Source organism: Nycticebus coucang, chromosome 11 (assembly GCF_027406575.1).
Source record: "Nycticebus coucang isolate mNycCou1 chromosome 11, mNycCou1.pri, whole genome shotgun sequence".
In the NCBI taxonomy this organism is placed as follows: domain Eukaryota; kingdom Metazoa; phylum Chordata; class Mammalia; order Primates; family Lorisidae; genus Nycticebus; species Nycticebus coucang.
The window spans coordinates 126,654,104-126,676,354 of NC_069790.1; the positions used below are offsets into that span (position 1 = coordinate 126,654,104).

General features: G+C 47.6%; 2 protein-coding genes across 8 annotated transcripts in view; both read left to right on the top strand.

Moving 5' to 3' along the window:
• The window catches only part of DNAJB6 (DnaJ heat shock protein family (Hsp40) member B6), a 72,702-nt gene that overhangs the window by 17,443 nt on the left and 33,008 nt on the right, over nucleotides 1–22,251 (top strand). For 5 of the 7 annotated variants that reach the window (XM_053608845.1, XM_053608849.1, XM_053608848.1 and 2 more), the window contains exons 2-5: nucleotides 1,673–1,763; nucleotides 5,777–5,886; nucleotides 7,374–7,430; nucleotides 8,391–8,501. In XM_053608845.1, coding sequence (XP_053464820.1) covers nucleotides 1,699–1,763; nucleotides 5,777–5,886; nucleotides 7,374–7,430; nucleotides 8,391–8,501 — 343 coding nt within the window. In that variant the 5' untranslated portion in view covers nucleotides 1,673–1,698. The remainder of the gene's footprint in view (nucleotides 1–1,672; nucleotides 1,764–5,776; nucleotides 5,887–7,373; nucleotides 7,431–8,390; nucleotides 8,502–22,251) is intronic. The other 2 variants (XM_053608850.1, XM_053608851.1) reach the window with 1 other exon arrangement.
• On the top strand, nucleotides 8,520–15,614 carry LOC128598460 (retinitis pigmentosa 1-like 1 protein). The gene is made up of 3 exons (XM_053608852.1): nucleotides 8,520–9,686; nucleotides 12,064–12,168; nucleotides 13,687–15,614. Exon 3 carries the CDS (start codon nucleotides 13,698–13,700, stop codon nucleotides 14,082–14,084), a length of 387 nt encoding a protein of 128 aa, XP_053464827.1. The 5' UTR covers nucleotides 8,520–9,686; nucleotides 12,064–12,168; nucleotides 13,687–13,697; the 3' UTR covers nucleotides 14,085–15,614.

Here is a 22,251-nt window from a genome sequence, read left to right on the forward strand (position 1 = left end):
GGCCTAATTTTTCCACTTTTTGTAGAGATTGGGTCTTGCCATGTTGCTCAGGCTGGTCTTAAACTCCTGGCCTCAGGTGATCCTCCTGCCTTGGCCTCCCAAATAGATACAGTTTTGTGTATTCATTTCTTTGTACTCCTTTTGTGTAGTTATTCCATCAGTGTTTAATGAGGGCTGTGCAGGCAGATTGCATACATATGCTGAGTCATGAGGTAAAAAGACTCTTTGGTACTATGGATTGCTACCTAGAGTTGTTAAGTAAAAATGTAATAAAACTTTGTATCTCGGCTGGGCACCGTGGCTGACGCCTGCAGTCCCAACACTCTGGGAGGCTGAGGCAGGTGGATTGCTTGAGCTCACGAGTTTGAGACCAACCTGAGCAAAAGCGAGATGCCCATCTGTACTAAAAATAGAAAAACTAAGGCAAGAGAGTCTCTTCAGCCCGAATTTGAGGTTGCTGTGAGCTGTGGTGTCACAGCACTCTACCCAGGATGATAGCTTGAGACTCTGTCTCCAAAAGAGAAAAAAACAACTGTGCATCTCATTTGAGAAATTGAGTAACATATATAGTGTGGCATTTAACCTTGACATTGTTTAACTCAGGAACACGCCCTTAGGAAGGTTGTGAAGTCGTGTACAGTAGAACCCCTCTAAGTTGACCACTCAAGGGACTGTAACAAAATGGTCAGCATACAGAGGTGGTCACCATAAGAAACCAGGCCTCCTGTATAGACAAGTACATGTGGGGCATGTGCGATCTGTGCAAAGTCGGTTAACTCAAGGAGGCTGTCAGCTATGGAGGTTATACTGGTTTTTGTTTACAATGAGAATATTTCTTTTGAAACTTTTTCTGAGACAGAGTCTCAAGCTATTGACCTGGGTAGAGTGCAGTAGCATCATAGCTCACAGCAACCTCCAACTCTTGTTCGACTCAAGTGATCCTCTTGCCTCAATTTTTCTATTTTTTTTTTTTTTTTTTTAGTAGAGAGAGGTCTGTCTTAGTTTGCTCAGGCTAGTCTCGAACTATTGAGCTCAAGCACTCTGCCCGTCCCAATCTCCCAGAATACTAGGATTATAGGTATGAGCCACTGCCCTCAGCCTTGAAGCTCTCTTAAACTAAGGTTTCTGGGAAGGCTGCTGAAAGCCTAACTCTAGTTTTGGACAAAGCGGCTTGACAGAATATATTGGCAATGTTAACGTGGAGTAGACATGTTCAATGCAATTTCCTGATCTTTAGTTTAATGAAATGATTTAGCCTGTCAAATTTAGAGAAGTAACTTGGTTGTTTTCGTGGAGTGGTGTGTGGGAGACAGTGGTGGGACGTGGCTCTCTTCGTGGCAGGGACAGTGTTTGTCCTCTGTGCAGCAGTCTTGCCCAAGGCCTGGCATGCCTTGAAGGGGTGACTGATGTTGCCTGAGCATGGCCACTGAGCTTATCTCCTTTTATTTAGTTTGGGCTATTAGGTTATTTTGGAGTTTTTTTTTTTTTTTTCTCTGTATCTAGAAGTGTACTAGGGCATGAGTTTGGATGGAGTTCCCAGAGGAGGCCCTGCCCTGATAGTTTGCCAACAAAAGTTCTGTCTGGGTCAGCAGGTGCTAGGTGACACCTCCCTCCCTCCCCGTGACCCACCCAATCCTGCAGCCTGTCACTGACCACCTGTTTTTAATTGCAGGACCTGTTCCAACAATTATTTAAAACATGGTGGATTACTATGATGTTTTAGGCGTGCAGAGACATGCTTCAGCCGAGGATATTAAAAAGGCGTAAGTAATTTTATTTCTCCAATGATACACCTGGCAGTTATACATTGGTAATTAGGTGTTATAAGTCTTCCCTGTTTAATGGCTTTTAATGTTATATAAGCTTTTCAGTGCAAATAGTGTAATTTCAAGTTCAGAAAGAGCAGTTTATAAATGATCATTTGCATCCTGGGACCTAGGTGTAGCCCTTCAATTCTTAGCCATATGGCTCACTCTGGTCCTTTGTCTTGGAACAGTGGACTCCTCTGTGTTTGAAGCAGTTAAAAAATTTACTGAGGATGTGAAATTATCTCTAAGAGTCTTTTACATTGGGCTTTGGAATGGAGCTGACCTGGCACTTTCAAACACCCTTACCAGGCAGGGGCCTAGAGTACAGGACCCTGACTTCGTTGGTGTGATGGCTGAACTCCAGCCTCTGCCATCAGAGGCCACTCTACTCCACTCAGAAGTCTTGTTTTCCCTACCTCCTGTTTGTCATCTATGTGTTAGCTGTGAGGAGGGCAAGCCAGTTTGACACTCAAGGTCGTCTGGATCCAAGGATGTGAACCTATGGCCTCTACATCCCCAGCACAGAACATCTTTTTTTTTTTTGGAGACAGTCTCATTTTGTCACCCTTGGTAGAGTGCCATGTTGTCATAGCTCACAGGAACTTCAGACGCTTGGGCTCAAGCAGTTCTCTTGCTTCAGCCTCCTGAGTAGCTGGGACTACAGGCATCTGCCATGACACTCGGCAGTTTTTAGAGATGGGGTCTTGCTCTGGCTTAGGCAGGTTTCAAACTTGTGAGCTCAGGTGACTACTACCTTGGCCTCCCAGAGTGCTAGGATTACAGGTGTGAGCTATAGCATCCAGCCTAGAACATCTTTTTTTTTTTTTTTATTTTTGGGACAATCTTACTCTCTTGCCCAGGTAGAGTGCTATGGTGTCACAGCTCACAACAACCTCAAACTTGTGGGTTTAGCTGCTCTTCCTGCCTCAGCCTCCTCAGTAGCTGGGACTATAGGCGCCTTCCATGATGCCCTTCTAAGTTTTCTATTTTATTACTATTATTTTTTTGAGGTAATCTCCCTTTGTCACCCCAGTAGAGTGCCATTGCATCATAGTTCACAGCAATCTCAGGCTCCTAGGCTCAATTGGTTCTCTGGCCTCAGCCTGCTGAGTAGCTGGGATTATAGGCACCGGCCACAATTCCCGGCTATTTTATTTTGTTCTATTTATTTATTTGTAGAGACAGAGTCTTACTTTACCGCCCTTGGTAGAGTGCCATGACTTCACATAGCTCACAGCAATCTCTAACTCTTGGGTTACGTGATTCTCTTGCCTCAGCCTCCCAAGCAGCTGGAACTACAGGCACCCGCCACAACGCCTGGCTATTTTTTGGTTGTAGTTTGGCCGAGGCCGGGTTTGAACCCGCTACCTTCGGTATATGGGGCTGGCGCCCTACTCACTGAGCCACAGGCACCACCCGTTTTATTTATTTTTTTGAGACAGAGTTGCACTGTGTTGCTGTTGGTAGAGTGTCATGGTGTCAGCTCAGAGCAGTCTTTTTTTTTTTTTTTTTGTAGAGACAGAGTCTCACTTTATGGCCCTTGGTAGAGTGCCGTGGCCTCACACAGCTCACAGCAACCTCCAACTCCTGGGCTTAAGCGATTCTCTTGCCTTAGCCTCCCGAGTAGCTGGGACTACAGGCGCCCGCCACAACGCCCGGCTATTGTTTGGTTGTAGTTTGGCCGGGGCCGGGTTTGAACCCACCACCCTCGGTATATGGGGCCGGTGCCTTACCGATTGAGCCACAGGCGCCGCCCAGCTCAGAGCAGTCTCAAACCTCCGTGGTTTAAGCAGTTCTTTTGCCTCAGCCTCCCAAGTAGCTGGGACTACAGGCGCCTGCCACAACGCCTGGCTATTTTTTTTTCCTGCCACAACACCTGGCTATTTTTTCTTTTGTTGCAGATGTCTTTTTTTTTTTGTAGAGACAGAGTCGCACTTTACTGCCTTCAGTAGAGTGCCATGATGTCACAGGACTCACAGCAACCTCTAGCTCTTGGGCTTCAGCGATTCTCCTGCCTCAGCCTCCTGAGCAGCTGGGACTACAGGCGCCCGCCACAACGCCCAGCTATTTTTTGGTTGCAGTTCAGCCGGGGCTGGGTTTGAACCTGCCACCCTCCGTATATGGGGCCAGCGCCCTACTCACTGAGCCACAGGCGCTTAGCTGGCCCAGGCTGGTTTTAAACCCACCAGCCTGGGTGTATGTGGCTGGCGCCATAACCACTGTGCTATGGGTGCTGAGCCCCTTTTTTTGAGACAAAGTCTCAAGCTATCACCCTGGGTTGAGTGCCATGACCTTGTATCATAGTAATCCAAGTCGGGCTCAAGAGATTCTCTTGCCTCAGTTTGTCTATTTTTAGTAGAGACACGGGGTCTTGCTTTTGCTCAGGCAGGTCTCGAACTCCTGAGCTCAAGCAATCCACCCACCTCGCCCTCCCAGAGTGCTAGGATTACAGGTGTGAGCCATCACACCTGGCCTAGTCCCCCCTTTTAATTCAAGAAATCATGGATTTTATTCGTCTATTTGGAAACCTTTAACCGTCCATGACTGTGGTTATTGACTTTTTTTTTTTTTTTTTTTTGAGACAAAGAGTCTCACTGTGTCACTCTTGGTAGAGCGCTGTAGCGTCATAGCTCACAACAATCTCAAACTCATGGGCTTAAGTGATTATCTTGCCTCAGCTTCCTCCGAAGTAGCAGGGACTACAGGCGCTTTCCATATCGCCTGGGTATTTTTTTTTTGTTGTTGTTGTTGGTGGTGTCATTGTTTAGTACACCCAAGCTGGGATCCAACCCACTAGCCTCCATGCATGTGGATGGTGCCCTAACTGCTGAGGGACAGGTGCCGAGCCAGGTCATTTATTGACTTCTTATAAATATTAGTGTTTTAACTGTGTTTGTCGAACTCAAACAAAGGGCTATTTGAAAGGTACTGGGATCCTGGTGTGTGTTGTGGGAAATATCTCCCCTGTGCCACACTGACCTCAGTCATGGGCTGGCTGAGGAAGCATGAGTCGTGGAAGAATGTGGAAGGTGGTGTTGGATCCTCCTGCTCTGTGACCAGGGCCACCTTCTCTGTGGAGTCCCCGTACTCATTAGCCTCATAAGCACAGGCTCAGGTTGTGGGTGCTTTGATCCTGAAATACTTTCTGTCTACAGTCTGGTTTATATTATGCTGTCTGGATTTTAGAACATGTGTCTTTCTTTCTCCCTTCTTCCCTCCCTCCCTCCTCTGGATAGAGTGTCGTGGCCTCACAGCAACCTCCAACTCCTGGGCTCAAGCGATTCTCTTGCCTCTGCCTCCCAAGTCGCTGGGACTACAGGCGCCCGCCACAACGTTGTGGCCCAGCTATTTTTTAGTTGCAGCCGTCGTTGTTTGGCGGCCTGGGCTGGATTTGAACCTGCCAGCTCAGGTATATGTGTCTGGAGCCTTAGCTGCTTGAGCCACAGGCACTGAGCCCATGTGTATTAAAACTAGTATCTGTGAAACCATTTTTTTGCTTAATTATGTTTCTTTCTTTTTTTTTTGCAGTTTTTTGGCCACGGCTGGGTTTGAACCTGCCACCTCTGGCATATGGGACCAGCGCCCTACCCCTTTGAGCCATAGGGGCTGCCCCTTTCTTTTTTTTCTTTTTTTGGGAGACAGAGTCTTCATTGCTCTGGGTAGAGTGCTGTGTTATCAGAGCTCATGGCAACCTCATTCTCTTGGGCTCAAGTGGTCCTCTTGCCTCAACCTCCTGAGCAGCTAGGACTACAGGCACTGCCTCGACACCTGGCTATTTTTAGAGATAGGGTTTCACTCTTTGTCAGGTGGTCTCAAACTCATGAGCTCTGGCAGTCCACCACCTTGGCCTCCAGAGTGCTAGGGATTAGAGGCCTGAGCGACTGGCCAGGCCTTTAATTATGTTAATTTCAAAAGCTGAGTTGATTTCCATATTTTGGATGTGACCAGTACTCTTCATTCTTGTCAAGGTACCGAAAACTGGCACTAAAGTGGCACCCAGATAAAAACCCTGAGAATAAAGAAGAAGCAGAGAGAAAATTCAAACAAGTAGCTGAGGCGTATGAGGTGTTGTCAGATCGTAAGTAACACGGACTGGGAAGGACTCAGGGTTTGTGTCTTGGGACCCTCCCTGGGGGTTATTGAATGTAGACGCAAGGGAATGTTTGGTGCAAACTGGATTTTGGGCCCACTGAGAATGTTTTCACTTTCCTTAGGATGATTAAATGAACATAGTTAGCCATGAATGCTTAGGGAGGAGCACCTGGCCTTCCAGTAATTTCTCTTAGGATAGTTCTCAAACAAACATTTAACTACCATCTGGGGACGGTGGAGCCAAGGAGATGACATTAGTTTGGTCCCTGTGCATGGGGTGGTGGTGGTTGTGCTGATGTTTTGGTAATGTCTGAGCATTTTGATCCCTCAGTTCCCATTGACTTAAGTCAGTAACTTGCTAATAGAGTGGATTTTAGTACTGGAGAGGATGTCATTAATTGTAGGAATGAGAGGATTGAACATACAGTTCAGATTTGGACTTCTGAACTTGAGTCTGTCTTTGCCACCTCATCTGAAGGGTGGTTGTTGAATGTTGTTGGAAATCAGACTCGTTGGCCTGGTTTATAATTAGTGAAAGGACAGTGTGTGAAGAAAAGACTGTGTGGGTCCTTGCCACCTCATCTGAAGGGTGGTTGTTGAATGTTGTTGGAAATCAGACTCGTTGGCCTGGTTTATAATTAGTGAAAGGACAGTGTGTGAAGAAAAGACTGTGTGGGTCCTGGGTGGGCTGGGAGTTTAGTGTCAGAGAACTGGGCAACCACTGCCAATGTCCTGGTGTATGACAGCGAGGCTAGATGGCCTCAGTGAGCAGAGGCAGAGGTGGTTAAAAGAAAGATTGGAGACTGAGTCACTAACCACAGGAAGTGGACATTGCTTTAGTTTACCCACATGTGCTCAGGTAATAGGCCACTATTTAACAAAAAATTTAAGGGAAACCTGATTTAACCCTGGCTATCCTTCTTCAGCACTTCAGCCTTGCTTTCTCTATTGACACTGTTCCTTTGTTGTATAAGAAGTACAAGATTTATTTTTTTTTTTTAAGATAGAGTTTCACTATGTTGCTCTTGGTAGACTGCCATAGCGTCACAGCTCACAGCAACCCCAAACTCTTCGGCTTAAATGATTCTCTTGCCTCAGCCTCCTGAGTAGCTGGGACTACAGGCGCCTGCCACAACTCCTGGCTATTTTTAGAGATAGGGTCTCGCTGTTCAGGCTTTTCTCAAACCCACGAGCTTGGGCAATCCACCTGCCTTGGTCACTCAGAGTGCTAGGATTACAGGTGTGAGCCATTGCACCCGGCCCCTTCATAAGTCTTCTGAATCAGTTTTTAGGAGATAGGGACAAAAGACTTTTTCTTTTGCTCCCTTTACTTTTAAAGTAAAGGTGGCACAATTTCCTGATGTTTAATTGTGAAAAATTAAAAACTGACTTCAAACGTGTGAATTATTTTTATTGAATTTTAGGAGTGTGAAAATAACTTTGCTTTATTGGTTCTCCTCTTATAATTTTTAGCTAAAAAGCGGGACATCTATGACAAATATGGCAAAGAAGGATTAAATGGTGGAGGAGGTATGTAAACAAATTTTTTCTTTGGAGACAGTTTTTAACAAGTCAGTGAAATTGGTTGAGAGTGAGTGTTTCTGGACGGTGAATTACAATTCTTCTGATCAGAGTCTCTGTATAGTAACAAATGCAGATTTGGGGAGATAAAGAGAGAAACTCATACTTTTTTTGTGGGGTGGTCCTCTGTTGCCCTGGGTAGAGTGCTGTGGTGTCGTAGCTCTAATTCCTGGGCTGCTTCGAGCAGTCTTCTTCCCTGAGCTTCCTAAGTAGCTGGGAGTATAGGCTGCTGCCCAGCGATTTTTTTTTTTTTTTTTTTCTATTTTTAGTAGAGACGGAGTCTCGCTCTTGCTCAGCTGCTCTCCTGAGCTCAAGTGATCCACCCACCTTGGCCTCCTGGAGTACTAGGATTACACAATGAGCCCCTGTGCCTTGCCTGAAACTTATACTACTTTAAAAATATATTAATTCTTTGTGAGACTGGAATGTGGATATTGATGTATTTGTGTAGATAAGTCACTTGTAACCATACCATAATATATGGTGATCTTACACAAGGATGATACTTACATGGATATTTGACATTATGTCAGAATATCCTTTGTTAAACTAGAGCAGATTCTACTGAAAACCTGAAATAATCAACTCAGGTGGAATCTGGAGTTGGGTATTTGTCATGATAAATGCCCATTTGGGATAAGGTGTCCAGCCGGCTTGACCACGGTCAATTGGAAATTACCATTCTGACCCCACTGGCCAACTCCTACTGCTGCTGCAGACTGAATGTGGAGCACACGACAGCCACAGGGGAGGGGTCCCTGCTGTGACAGTCACTTGTCATCAGCTCTGGTCATGCAGTTTGAACTGTCCAGGACCCATGTTTTAAATTAGATGACTCCAGATTTATAAAGTATTTTCTTTGTGGTTGTGATTTTTATTATGTTCTAAAAGCTGTGTTGTGTTTTGCAGGTGGAAGTCATTTTGACAATCCATTTGATTATGGCTTCACATTCCGTAAGCCCGAGGATGTCTTCAGGGAATTTTTTGGTGGAAGAGACCCCTTTAGATTTGACTTCTTTGGTAAGTTAATTACCTCAGGTGTCAACTTGGTGCTTATGGTGTGTCTGTGAGCCAAGTGGAGGGCCGACAGCGCCTGTCCCTGCCCTGCAGCTGGTGTCTGAGAGCACAGGACCTGTAAAACCTGTACTCAAAACCTGCACAGCTGGTTTCTTTTTCTTTTTCTTTTTTTTTTTTGAGACAGTCTTACTGTGTTGCACTCAGAGAGTGCTGTGGCGTCTTAGCTCATAGCAACCTCAAACTCTTGGGTACAAGTGATTCTCTTGCCTCAGCCTTCCAAGTAGCTGGGACTGCAGGCACCCACTACAATACCTGGTTATTTTTAGAGACGAGGGCCCCCTTTGGCTCAGGCTGGTCTCTTAACTTGTGAGGCTCACCTGTCTTGGCCTCCCAAGTGCTGGGAGCATGAGCCATCACGCCTGGTCGTGTTCTTCATTTTTGAAGATTTAAAAATATTTACGGCTTGAATGTTAAAATGAAGGGTTTAACCTGTTCTTTTTGTTGTATGTAGCCCTCATTAACTTCTTTTCTCCCTCACTGGAAACTGGTAAAGAGGCAGTGCTGGGGTCTGGGAGGTGTTTCGTTTTGGACACTAGTTTCTATGAGAATTGTGCTTTGTGTAATGTTTTTATTAAAATCATGAAGTGTCGAAGAGTTCATAAGATATTTCATCTGTTAACCTGCCTTTTCTGTGTGTTGGGACTATCATGTCCACAATTTTTGAAACGAAAGGACATCTCGGGCAAAGGCAGTAGAAATATTCTTGGAGAAGAGAATAATTTTGTTAATGGAGATGGTATTTTAACTGCTTTTTGATTATAGTGAACATAGTTTGTCCCCTGCGTCGTCGTCCTGCTGCCTGATGGGGGCCTTCCTGTGTGTCCCCCGCACCACAGTGTCTGGTGCCGAGTGGCTGTCTGCTGTGAGGCTATCTCTTGTCAGACTGTGCTGTGCGGCTCCTTAGGAGGTCAGGGTTAAACGTGTGCTGCTGAGGCCGTGTTGTGTTTTGACTCACTGAGGGGGAAACACATCCTGGTTTTACTGTCTTCATTGCCTGGAGCATGGTTGAAGAGATGCAGTCCCCAGGAGGGAAAAAGAAGAAAAGTTGTTTCTACAAGTAATACAGGGTGCCAAGTGGAACCCCTGCCTGTCACAGGTTGGAAGAGGAGCAGTTCCCTGTCACGTGGGGTAGGTAGTGGGCCCTTTTCAAGGGGCAGGTTCCTGGTTCATTTCAGGTGGGGACTCAGTTTTTTTTTTTTTTTTGTAGAGACAGAGTCTCACTTTATGACCCTCGGTAGAGTGCCGTGACCTCACACAGCTCACAGCAACCTCCAACTCCTGGGCTTAAGCAATTCTCTTGCCTCAGCCTCCTGAGTAGCTGGGACTACAGGCGCCTGCCACAACGCCCGGCTATTTTTTTTTTTTGGTTGCAGTTTGGCCGGGGCTGGGTTTGAACCCGTCACCCTCGGTATATGGGGCTGGCACCTTACCGACTGAGCCACAGGCACCGCCCGGGACTCAGTCTTGATTATGGCATGGCCTGACGTCGCCAGAGTCCCATCTTCAGGGAGGGAAGATAGTTAGTGCGCATAAGCATTTTCATGGACACATTTGTAACTGAAGCAGAGCAAGGGATGTGCACCTTTGAGGGAGGGGGCTGTGTGGCCTGCTCAGAGCTTAGGACTTGTTTGGGTTAATAACTGTTACAGTAGGGCGGCACCTGTGGCTCAGTGAGTAGGGTGCTGACCCCATATACCAAGGGACGCGGGTCCAAACCCGGCCCCGGCCAAACTGCAACAAAAAAATAGCCGGGCGTTGTGGCAGGTGCCTGTAGTCCAGCACCTTGGGAGGCTGAAGCAAGAGAATCACCTAAGCCCAAGAGCTGGAGGTTGCTGTGAGCTGTGACGCCATGGCACTCTACCAAGGGTGACAAAGTGAGACTCTGTCTCTAAAAAAAATAAAATAAAATAACTGCTGCAGTCAGCAAAGGTAACATGAACACAAACCAGGTTAGCATCCTTCACTGATTGACCGGCGTATGGGTAAGATGACGCTCTAGGAAAGATAAGTACAGGCAGATCTTGCCCTTCCTCCTTCCCTCCCTTTTTCTTCCTCAGTGTCTCACTCTGTCGCCTTGCGTGGAGTGTTGTGTGTGAGCGCTCAAACCATCCTCCTGCCTAAGCCTCCAGGACCCCTGAGACTATAGGGGCCCACTGCCACATCTGCCTCTTTTCTAATTTTTAGTAAAGATGGGGGTCTCGCCTTTGCTCAGGCTTATCTTGAATTCCTAGGCTTAAGGGATCTTTCCACCTGGGCACCATGAGTGCTAGGGTTATAGGCTCGAGGTACTGTGCCTAGCCAGAGCTCACCTGCTTAAAAATCACCTTGGCATCTCAACAGCTGTCAGTCTTTCAGGGTGGTTCTTTTGGGAAGCCAGACACTGTGGGGCTGGGAACCTTGAACATGATTGATCTTACATGATATTTTGACTGAATTGCAGCCAGTTTTTGTTTTCTTGGGCAAAAAAACTGACATGCCAATTCTTAATCTCATTAGAAATTTTTTTAAGCTGGGCGTTGTGGCACGTGCCTCTAGTCCCAGCTACTTGGGGGGCTGAGGCAAGAGAATCGCCTAAGCCCAGGATTTGGAGGTTGCTGTGAGCTGTGATGCCACAGCACTCTACCGAGGGCAATAAAGTAAGACTCTGTCTCTTTTTTTTTTTTTTTTTGTAGAGACAGAGTCTCACTTTATGGCCCTCGTAGAGTGCCGTGGCGTCACACGGCTCACAGCAACCTCCAACTCATGGGCTTACGCGATTCTCCTGCCTCAGCCTCCCGAGTAGCTGGAACTACAGGCGCCCGCCACAACGCCCGGCTATTTTTTTTTTTTTTTGTTGCAGCTTGGTCGGGGCCGGGTTTGAACCCGCCACCCTCGGCATATGGGGCCGGCGCCCTACTCACTGAGCCACAGGCGCCGCCCCTAAGACTCTGTCTCTTAAAAAAAAAGCAAAAAGAAAAAAAATTTTTTTGAGATACAGTCTCAATTTGTTGCCCTCAGAATGCCATGGTGTCACAGTTCACAGCAACTTCAAACTCTTGGGCTTAAGTGATTCCTCTTGCTTCAGCCTCCTGAGTAGCTGGGACTACAGGTGCCTGCCACAACGCCTGGCTATATTTTGAGATGGTGTTTCGCTCTGGCTCAGGCTGATCTTACAGTCCTGAGCTCAAGCATTCCTCCCACCTTGGCCTCCTAGAATATTGGGATTACAGGCGTGAGCCAATGCACTTACCCTAGAAATTTTATTTGAGCAATTCTTTGAAGAATAAGTTACAGAGATTTATTTATATTTATTTCAGATTAACATAAAGGTACAAACAAATAGGTTTAGATGTTTGTATTTGTTAGGTAGTACAGATTTAATTTCATGTGAATGAAAAAGTTTTATTCACTATCCAAAGGCCATAAGATAGTCAGTGTGTTTAGAGAAGCTGACGTATTAGTGAGAGGCATTCCGTATTTCCCGTGATTAGTGTGGCAGTGATTCCTCTTCAATCCATTCTTGTAGGTGTTCTAGGTGACTTCCATTTTCAGGCCCTCAGGATTTACACACAGGAAAAGGAGCTGCTTCATGGCTACTACACGTATGAGGTCACCGTGCAGCCTGCTTGCGGTATGTTTAGGGTAGACTGGAGCAGATGCACAGCTGGGAGGTTCCTGCTGTCTTAATGATTTAGTTGATGTTAATCAGCATTCAGATTATATTCACTAAACATAGTTACAATGCGCCCCCTTACCCCCTTTTGAGACAGAGTCTTACTATGTCACCCTGGGTAAAGTGCTGTGGCATCACAGCTCGCAGCAACCTCCAACTCTTGGGCTTAAGTAATTCTCTTACCTCAGCCTCCCAAGTAGCTGGCTACACAGGCGCCCAGCCACAGTGCCTGGCTGTTTTTTTTTTTTTTTTTTTTGGCTGGGGCCGGGTTTGAACCCACCACCTCCGGCATATGGGGTTGGCACCCTACTCCCACAGGCGCTGCCCTTGCCCAGCTGTTTTTTTGTTGCAGTTGTCGTTGTTTTACTGGTGCAGGCTGGGCTCCAACCCAGCCTTGGTGTATGTGGCCGGCACAGTGACCACTGTGCTATGGCTTTTATTTTTTTGAGATAGTCTCACTCTGTGTTGCCCAGACTACAGTGCCGTGGTGTCATCCTAGTTTACAACAACCTCAAACTCCTGGACTCAGGTGATTCCTCTTGCTTCAGCCTCCGGAGTAGCTGGGACTACAGGTGCCTGCCATAAGACCTGGCTGCTAATGTCCATTTATTTTGTAGCAAATTATATTTTAGATGTTGTTTTTCACATGGCCAACTGTTTCATTTTTGGCTTATAAAAGAGTAGCTCAGAATGGGTTGTATTTCTGAGCTGCACTTTGCATTTATTAAACCACAGGTGCCTTGCCATACTCTAGACCCTTCCATGACAGGAGGGGACTCAGACCCGTGTACAGGACAGTGTGCAGGCAGAGCTAGCTGTCAGGTGACAATGGTATTTGGGCGTGAGCTCCTTGGGAAGCTGAACCCACCCCTCAATGCACAGGCCCTTCTAGGAAAGGTAATAGGAACTCATTCTAAAACCAGTGTTGAGTGAATATTTGTTCTGAAACGAAGGGGTGCATTGAAAGCCCTTGAGGCCAGGTGTTTAAATTCCCCCCAGAATATGGAGGAGGTGAAAATGTTCTCTTGTCAAATGTTGAGAATAAGGATGATCTCTTCATTTATTTATCCATACAAGACACCATTGTTCAGTGGAGTGGTGTTCTAAAGAGAGAAGAGTAGTTAATAATAGTGTTTTTTGATCCTATTAGTCAAAGCAGGAATTATCATTGGGAAGAATTGTCTAGGTGCATTTTCTTAAAATTTGTATTTCTCTGTTGGAAAGCCAGCGCCAGCCTTTAAAACTGTCCCCAGAGAGCCCTTTGATGTTAGCAGTTTAGCACGTTTTTCCTTCATAGATCTTTACTGTTTTAAGCCTGAGTGGAGGAAATTGTTTGTGCAGCAATGCAGAAATCCTGGTGTGTAGGACCACAGACAGTTTGGGGGGGAAGAGGGGATAAATTGAGGATGAGAGCGGCCGCGCGTTCTGAGCCGTGATTTAAGTTTGTGGTAGTGAGTCAGTCGTTTTGCTCTCCAGGGTGCGAGGAGATGGCCAGTGAGGACTTGGAGCCTAGTGAAGACCTAGAGCAGCCAGCAGTTGAGACGGTGGAGGACAGCGGGAGTGAAGAGGACAGTGAGGCGCTGGAGCTGATCTCCAGCGAGGACCTGGATGTCTCTAGTGAGGATGAGGCCAGCGAGGGCCACAGCCGGGGCCAGGGCGAGCCCCTCAGTGAGGAGCTGGAGCCCATCTCCAGCGAGGAGGAGGCCAGCCCTGGGGACGAGGGGGAGCTCAGCGAGGAGTGTGAGGAGGAGTATGAGGAGCAGCTGCTGAGCGAGGAGGAGCACAGTGGGTCAGAGCTGGGCCTGCCTCTCCTGCCACAGTCAAGTGTCACAGGGGCTCTGGGCTCTTTTTACAAGAAGGCTTACTTTACCTAGAATGCATCTAGAATAAAGAAGTTTCTTTTCCTAGTGCCTTGATGCCATCATTGGTCAGGTGACCCTAGTTACCTTGGAGAGAGGACAGAGGAAACCAGAAAGGGGCAATGTGTTCTGAAGCCCCATGTGGGTGTCTCACCCTATAGACCAGAGAGCTCAGAGACCCTGGAGCAGCATTTTGTTCTCTCCTTTTCCTTGGGCTGTGGGAGGCTTAGAAAACTGAAACCTGTCATGTTTTCAGTCCTGGAGGCTCAACCTGCAAGTGGGAGGTGCCACAACACACCCAGGCCTCTCCCAGCTGTCCCTCCCTGCATTGCGGATGGGTTTTCCCAGTGTTCTCATACCACATCTCCTCTGCGTGTGCGTGTGTCTAGATCTCCTTGTCTGTGGTCTCTGAGCCTACAGTCCATGCCACCAGGGCCAGTCACAAGTCTCTACACTTTATATTTTTCTTTTTTTTGAGACAGAGTCTCACTATGTCACCCTGGGTAGAGTGCCGTGGCGTCACAGCTCCCAGCAACCTCCAACTCTTGGGCTTAAGTGATTCTCTTGCCTCATCCTCCCAATTAGCTGGGACTACGGGTGCCCGCCACAACGCCCGGCTATTTTTTTGGTTACAGCTGTTATTGTTGTTTGGCAGGCACAGCCTGGATTCAAACCCAACAGCTCAGGTGTATGTGGCTGTCACCATAACCACTTGAGCCACAGGTGCCGAGCCAGGACTCTGACATCTTTTTTTAGGCAAAGCAAAGTTGGTTAGGTTTTTGTCCTAATCTGTACTGTTTAGAAGCAAGCAGTGAACTTTGAAAGGGGAAAGAAGGAAAAGCCTTTAACATCAGGCTTTTTGTTTTTTTTTAAGAGACAGAGTCTCGCTTTGTCACCCTCAGTGGAGTGCTCTGGTGTCACAGCTCACAGCAACCTCTAGCTCTTGGGCTTAGGCGATTCTCTTGCCTCAGCCTCCCGAGTAGCTGGGACTACAGGCGCCTGTCATAACACGTGGCTATTAACGTTAGGCATGTTTGTTTGTTTTTTTTTTTTTTTTTGGTAGAGATAGAGTTTCACTTTATGGCCCTTGGTAGAGTGCCATGGCATCAGACAGCTCACAGCAACCTCCAGCTCCTGGGCTTAAGCGATTCTCTTGCCTCAGCCTCCCGAGTAGCTGGGACTCCAAGCGCCCACCACATCGCCTGGCTATTTTTTGGTTGCAGTTTAGCTGGGGCCGGGTTTGAACCCGCCGCCCTCTGTATACGGGGCCGGTGCCTTACCGACTGAGCCACAGGCGCCGCCCCGGCATGTTTTTTTTTTTTTTTTTTGTAGAGACAGAGTCTCACTTTATTGCCCTCGGTAGAGTGCTGTAGCGTCACAGCTCACAGCAACCTTAAACTCCTGGGCTTAGGCGATTCTCTTGCCTCAGCCTCCTGAGTAGCTGGGACTACAGGCGCCTGCCACAACGCCTGGCTATTTTTTTTTGTTGCAGTTTGGCCAGGGCCGGGTTTGAACCCACCACCCTTGGTACACCCGGCTCCCTACTCATTGAGCCACAGGCACCGCCGTAATGTTAGGCATGTTAAGAGGAGTTGAAGTGGACTTGGCACTCATAGCTCAGTGAGTAGGGCACCAGCCACATGTACCAAGGCTGGTGGGTTCCAGCCTGGCCCTGGCCTGGTAAGCAGCAATGACAACTGCAACCATGGGAGAGGCACAGCAGACTAGAATAACCCCTATAAAGTGTTGTAACCTGCATCCCATGTCATCTTCACACACATGGGAGGGATTTATGTTTGTAGTGAGTCTTCTTTTTTATTTTTCTTTTTTTTTTTTTTTTTATGAGACAGAGTCTCACTTTATGGCCTTTGGTAGAGTGCCGTGGCCTCACACAGCTCACAGCAACCTCCAACTCCTGGGCTTAAGCGATTCTCTTGCCTCAGCCTCCCGAGTAGCTGGGACTACAGGCGCCTGCCACAACGCCCAGCTATTTTTTGGTTGCAGTTTGGCCAGGGCCGGGCTTGAACCCGCCACCCTCGGTATATGGGGCTGGCGCCTTACCCACTGAGCCACAGGCGCCGCCCCTTCTTTTTTCTTTTTTTGAGACAACTTCTAGCTGTTACCCAGGGTAGAGTGCCATGGCATTACAGCTCAGAGCAACCTCCAACTCCTGGGCTCAAGCGATTCTCTTGCCTCTGCCTTCCAAGTAACTGGGACTACAGGCGCCTGCCACAACGCCTGGCTATTTTTTGGTTGCAGCCTGACGTCGTTGTTTGGTGGGCCTGGGCTGTATTCAAACCCGCCAGCTCAGGTGTTTGTGGCTGGCGCCTTAGCCGCTTGAGTCACAGTTGCTGAGCCTGTAGTGGGTCTTGTTGAGTACCATACATGATCATACATGCATGTGGAGTTGACAGGTGAGGATGAACTTGATTAAGCCAGGCATGGTGACATGTACATGTTGTCCCAGCTAGTCCCCAAGTCTAGCCTGGGCAACATTCTGAGATCCCATCTCTAAAACAAAACAAAGCCTGTCATGTATTAATTAGACTGGTTTTCAGCTGCATAAGAACAGCTGCATCTAGTGGTGCTAGAGGGGGAGGGAATGGCAGCCTGGCTTCCTCCTGCTCCTCCCACCATGAGATTTTGTTGGAGAAAATACTGAAATAAAGTATGGTTCTGTGCATACTTGAGAACACTTGCTTATGAGATGTGTGGTGATTTGATAAATACTGCAACTTCCTTTTAGTGTATATTTGGTGTTTTCAAGTATTTGTTTTCCCTTCCCGCTTTCCTGTATAGGGAACAGAAGTGGGCTCGGTGCCTGTAGCTCAAGCGGCTAAGGCGCTGGCCACATACACAAGTGCTGGCAGGTTCAAATCCAGCCCGGGCCTGCCAACAATGACAGCTACAACCAAAAAATAGCTAGGCGTTGTGCGGCCGCCTGTAGTCCCACCTACTAGGGAGGCTGAGGCAAGAGAATTGCTTAATCCCAGGAGTTGGAGGTTGCTGTGAGCTGTGATGCCATGGCACTCTACCCAGGGTGACAGCTTGAGGCTCTGTCTCAAAAAAAAAGTGGTTGAGGTCATTATGAGGATTGTTGCTGATCTGCGACCCCTGGCACTGGCTGCCCACCCCACAGCTGAGCACCGTGGTGTGGTGTGTGGGGTCATCATACCAACCTGGGCTCTGGCAGCTCCTGTGGGTGATTTGACTCCCTTTCCTCACTGCATTGAGGGTGATGTCCAGTGCTTTGCTCATAGACCTTCAATTGCTGCCATGACAGTCACTGAGCAGGAAGGTGGCCCAGTCTTGTGTAGGTTTTCTCTTTTATTTTTTTAAGTCTCAGGATATTACAGGGTACAAGTGTTTGGCTTTTAGATTGTTTTTGCACAGTTTTGAGTCAAAGTTACAGTGTACATGGTACTCAGCACGTGTGGACCCATGGCAGGGAGGGGGGTGTCACCTCCCTCCTGTGGAATTCTCCCCAGGAAGCATGAATGACCTTGGGGCAGATGTTTGGGGCCCAAGGTGAGAGTAGGAAGAGTCCCATAAGCCTCAGGTGATGGCGACGCCTGTCGCTCAGTGAGTAGGGCACCTGTCCTATATACTCAAGGGTGGCAGGTTCAAACCTGGCCCCGGCCAAACTGCAACAAAAAATAGCCGGGTGTTGTGGTGGGCGCCTGTAGTGCCAGCTACTTGGGAGGCTGAGGCAAGAGAATCGCCTAAGCCCAGGAGTTGGAGGTTGCTGTGAGCTGTGACGCCATGGCACTCTGCCGAAGGTGATAAGGTGAGACTCTGTCTCTAAAAAATAAAAATAAAAAAAAAAAACGCCTCAGACAATGGGCAGAGCTGCCAAATTTAGGGAGTTCCAGCATGCATAGAGTGTGACAGGCAGGAAGGTGGAAGGTGTGAGCAGAGACCCCTACCCCCACCTGTCATCTGTGAGTAGGGACAGGAGGGCCCCTGACAGTACATAGGCCTGGACTGTGGTGCCTGTCCTCCCAGTGCAGGGTACCTCTTCAGTCAAACAAGCTTTTTTTTTTTTTTTTTTTGGAGATAGTGTTTCACTGTGAGTTTCACCTTGGTTAGTACTGTGTTGTCACAGCTCACAGCAACCTCGAACAATTGGGCTTAAGTGATTCTCTTGCCTCAGTCTGCCAAGTAGCTGGGACTCCATGTGCCCACCACAATGCCTAGCTATTTTGTTGTTGTAGTTGTCATTGTTCGGCAGGACCAGTCTGGGTTCAAACCTGCCACTGTGGTGTATGTGGCTGGCGCCCTAGCTGCTGAGCCAGGCAGGGAGCCAGGCCTTTTGTTTCTGAAGTAGATTAATTTGTAACTCTTGGAAAACACAGTGCTCCAGTTAGACCTAGGATGTAAGTAGACATTGAGTTTATATCCCAAAATAATTTATGGGAAGTTGAAAGTGAAAATACTCATTAGAGCAAAAAGTACATCCAGGTGCCCACACAGCAGTGGAGAATGCGTCCTGAGGCCATGTGTGTCCAGGCTTGCAGTTTGGGGCGGTGCCACAGCTGTGTCCTTCATTTGTTTGTCCCACACTTTTTCCAAGTGTTATTTTCTGCTTATGAATATGTAAGCGAAACCATTTTCAGAGTTCCTGTTGTAAGGAGTGTCTTAATTCTAGTTCCCAGTACTGCGATTTAGGAGAGAGATCAGAGAAAGCCTGTGTCTGCAGTGCTTAGCCTCTGGGTTTGTTCTAACTGCTGCCCTTCCTTGGAGTTCATGTAGTTTTAAGCTTTGAAACTCTAGGCAGGGGTCCTCAAACTTTTTAAACGGGTGGACAGTTCACTGTCCTTCAGACCGTTGGAGGGCTGGAATATAGTTTAAGAAAAAACCATGAACAAATGCCTATGCACACTGCACATATCTTATTTTGAAGTGAAAAAACAAAACGGGAACAAATACTATCACATCGCCTCCTGTGGCCCGCGGGCCGCAGTTTGAGGACCCCTGCTCTAGAGTGAAATACTTTTTTTGTTCAACATACCCATGATGCTTAATAGATTCTGTTGTCCTTTGTTTCTCTCTCTCTCTTTCCTTCGACAGTGTCTCACTCTGTGGCCCTGGGTAGAGTGCTCTGGCATCATAGCTCATAGCAACCTCAGACTCTTGGACTCAAGTGATCCTCCTGCCTCAGCCTCCTGGGTAGCTGGGCCTAGCCTTGGCCTTCCAGAGTGCTGGGATTATAGGCGCGAGCTGCTGTGCCCTGCCTGTTGCCCTTTCTCCTTCCAATTCTTCTGTGTACTTGGGCACTAGTAGTGATGCTACCAGTAATGCCCTTTGGTTCCTTCAGTCGTTAAAGGCAGTGGCTCCTTGTTCGCGTCTGTGGCTCCTCAGTGCTGCTCTGGGGTTGGCTCTGAGGAATGGTGCTTTCCGCTTTGGTTCTTTCTGTTGCTGTATGAGCTTAAACACATCTGCTTTGAGTTACTTTCTCTTCCATGCTGTATACTGTGTTTAAATTCTTGGTAATGTTAAGGGCTCCTTAATACATTGGTTTTAGTATTCCTGAGAGAAGAGCAGAATCAAAAGTTTTAAACCTGGGTGGCGCCTGTGGCTCTGGAGTAGGGCGCTGGCCCCATATACCAGGGTGGTGGGTTCAAACCTGGCCCTGGTCAAAAACTGCAAAAAAAAAAAAAAAAAAGTTTTAAACCCTTGACATATGCCTAGGACATTGAAATGAAAATGTTAAATCCTAAAACAGACTTGAGTCAGTTTTAAGTGATGTTTCCATCTCAGGATACAAAGTTGTGTTGAGGGATGAAGATCAGTGTAAAGAAGCTTTTATGATGAGCAGGAATACTTTTTATTTTACTTTGTAAAATTGGTATTAGGGTTCTCCAGAGAAAGAAAACCACTAGAGGAGGGGACATGTGTGTATTATGGGGAATAGGCTGATGTGACTAAGGCAGCTGGCATGAGAGTGCAGGGCCAGCACCCCAGCCCCACCTTGCAGCTTTTGGCGCGGTGGTGGTGTGGGGGTCAGCCTTCCACTGGTGAGTGATGCCTACTGTGACCCGCATGGCAGTCTGGGTTCCGCATCCAGACTACACATTTGGGTACCCTGTGGCCTGGTCAAGTTGGCATGTGAAATGCACCATGAGTTCACCCTGCCAACTCCTCACCCATTTATTGTATCACCTTGACCCAGATTTAATTTCCAAATGAAGGTAACAAACAACAGCCTCGTAGTTCTACCTAACATGATACAAATGTCCTCATAAAATTGGAAGATGTACACTTCCCTTCCTCTGCGGAGGTCAAGAGGGAAGAAGGCTGTTAGTTTAAATGCACACACATATTTGTGACAGACATTCAAGACCAGAGGAAGAGGGAGTATGGTGGGTCCCCTAACTTGGGGTTGCGCGGCTGGGGCTCTCTGGTAACTGCCTTCCTTACAGCAGCCTTCCCTGTCCTTTTGCTAAGCTTTTGTTTAAGTTGGTACAGCCAGCAGCAAAGGAGCTGGTCCTGCTGCTTCCTGCCTTGGGATGGTTGCACATTTAATTACCGTAAGGCATTTCCCCAGTGTGAGCAACATAGCGAGAACCTGTCTCTACAAAAGCCAAATTGTATAAAAAAAAAAAATTAACACATTGTACCCCACAAATGCATAAATGTATTCTGATCTACAGATATTTATAGGCTCTGACAATAAAAGATAAAAATTAACTGGCCACAGTGTCGCAGCCCTACAGGTCTGTAGTTCTAGCACTTCGGGAGGGACGCTGAGGCAGGGGGTTACTGGAGTTCCAGGTTGCAGTGAGCTGTGGTGATGCTGCTGCAGCTTGAGAGAGCAAGACCCAGTCTCAACAACAACAAAAAAAGTTTTAAATCGGTGCTTTGTAAGTGCAGAAGTAACACCAAATACACAGTAGGCTTAAAAATCTGGAAATGGAAATGTGAGAAGGCACCACCTCCTCTTCCCTTTGTCCAGCCCCACCACCCCAGTTGAAGCCCAGCAGTGAGCGTGGCCAGTGTGTCACCGTGAGCAGGCAGCATGGTCAGCTGTCGCAGGGCCAGCTTCTCAGCAGCTTCACACTCTTGTCCTGTGCGTGTACCTGCACCACAGTCAGGAATGCTTGAGGTTAGTGAAGGACCTTAGCTGAGTTCCCTGAAGTAGGATTGCCAGGTCAAAGGCTTTTTTGTTTTTCCTTTTTTCTTTCTTATTTTGAGACAAGAGTCTTAGTATGTCACCCTCAGTAGAGTGCTGTGGTGTCAGCTCACCGCAACCTCCAGCTCTTGGGCCTAAGAGATTCTCTTTCCTAGGGCAGCGCCTCTGGCTCAGTGAGTAGGGCGCCAGTCTCATATACCAAGGGTGGCGGGTTCGAACCCGGCTCCGGTCAAACTGCAACAAAAATACAGCCAGCTGATGTGGTGAACACCTGTAGTCCCCGGTACTCGTGAGGCTGAGGCAAGAGAATCGCCTAAGGCCAAGAGCTAGAGGTTGCTGTGAGCTTTGATGTCATAGCACTCTACCGAGGGCGACAAAGTAAGATTCTGTCTCTTTAAAAAAAAAAAAAAAAAGAGATTTTCTTGCCTCAGCCTCCCAGGTAGCTGGGACTACAGACACCCGGCTATTTTTTGTTGCAATTCTCGTTGTTCGTGCTGACCTGGGCCGGGTTTGAACCCGCCAGCCTCCGTGCACGTGGCCGGTGCCATAACCACTGTGCTATGGACTGTGAGCCAGCAAATTGCTTTTCAAAAGGCAAAAACTGGGCGGTGCCTGTGGCCCAGTGGGTAGGGCGCTGGCCCCATATACCAAGGGCGGTGTGTTCGAACCCGGTCCTAGCCAAAACTGCAACAACAACAACAACATCAAAAAGGGGCAAAAACCAGTTAACACTATGTTGTGCACAACATGGTAACTTTTAACTATGCTTATTGATTGGTTGGTTGAGACACTGTCTTTGTCACCCTGGGTAGAGTGCTGTGGCGTCACAGCTCACAGCAACCCCAGACTCTTGGGCTCAAGCGATTCTTTTGCCTAAGCCTCCTGATGTATAGTTGGGATTACAGGTGCCTGCCACAACGCCTGGCTATTTTTAGAGATGGGGTCCCTGCTCTTGCTCAGGGTCTTGAACTTCTGAGCTTAGGCCAGAAGTCCAGCTGTCTCTGGGATTACAGGTGTGAGCCACCGACCTAGTTTTTCTTTTTTTTTTTT

Bases quoted from the DNA above. Each gene is read 5' to 3' on its own strand.
- LOC128598460 (XM_053608852.1), top strand. From the start codon at position 13,698: ATGGCCAGTGAGGACTTGGAGCCTAGTGAAGACCTAGAGCAGCCAGCA.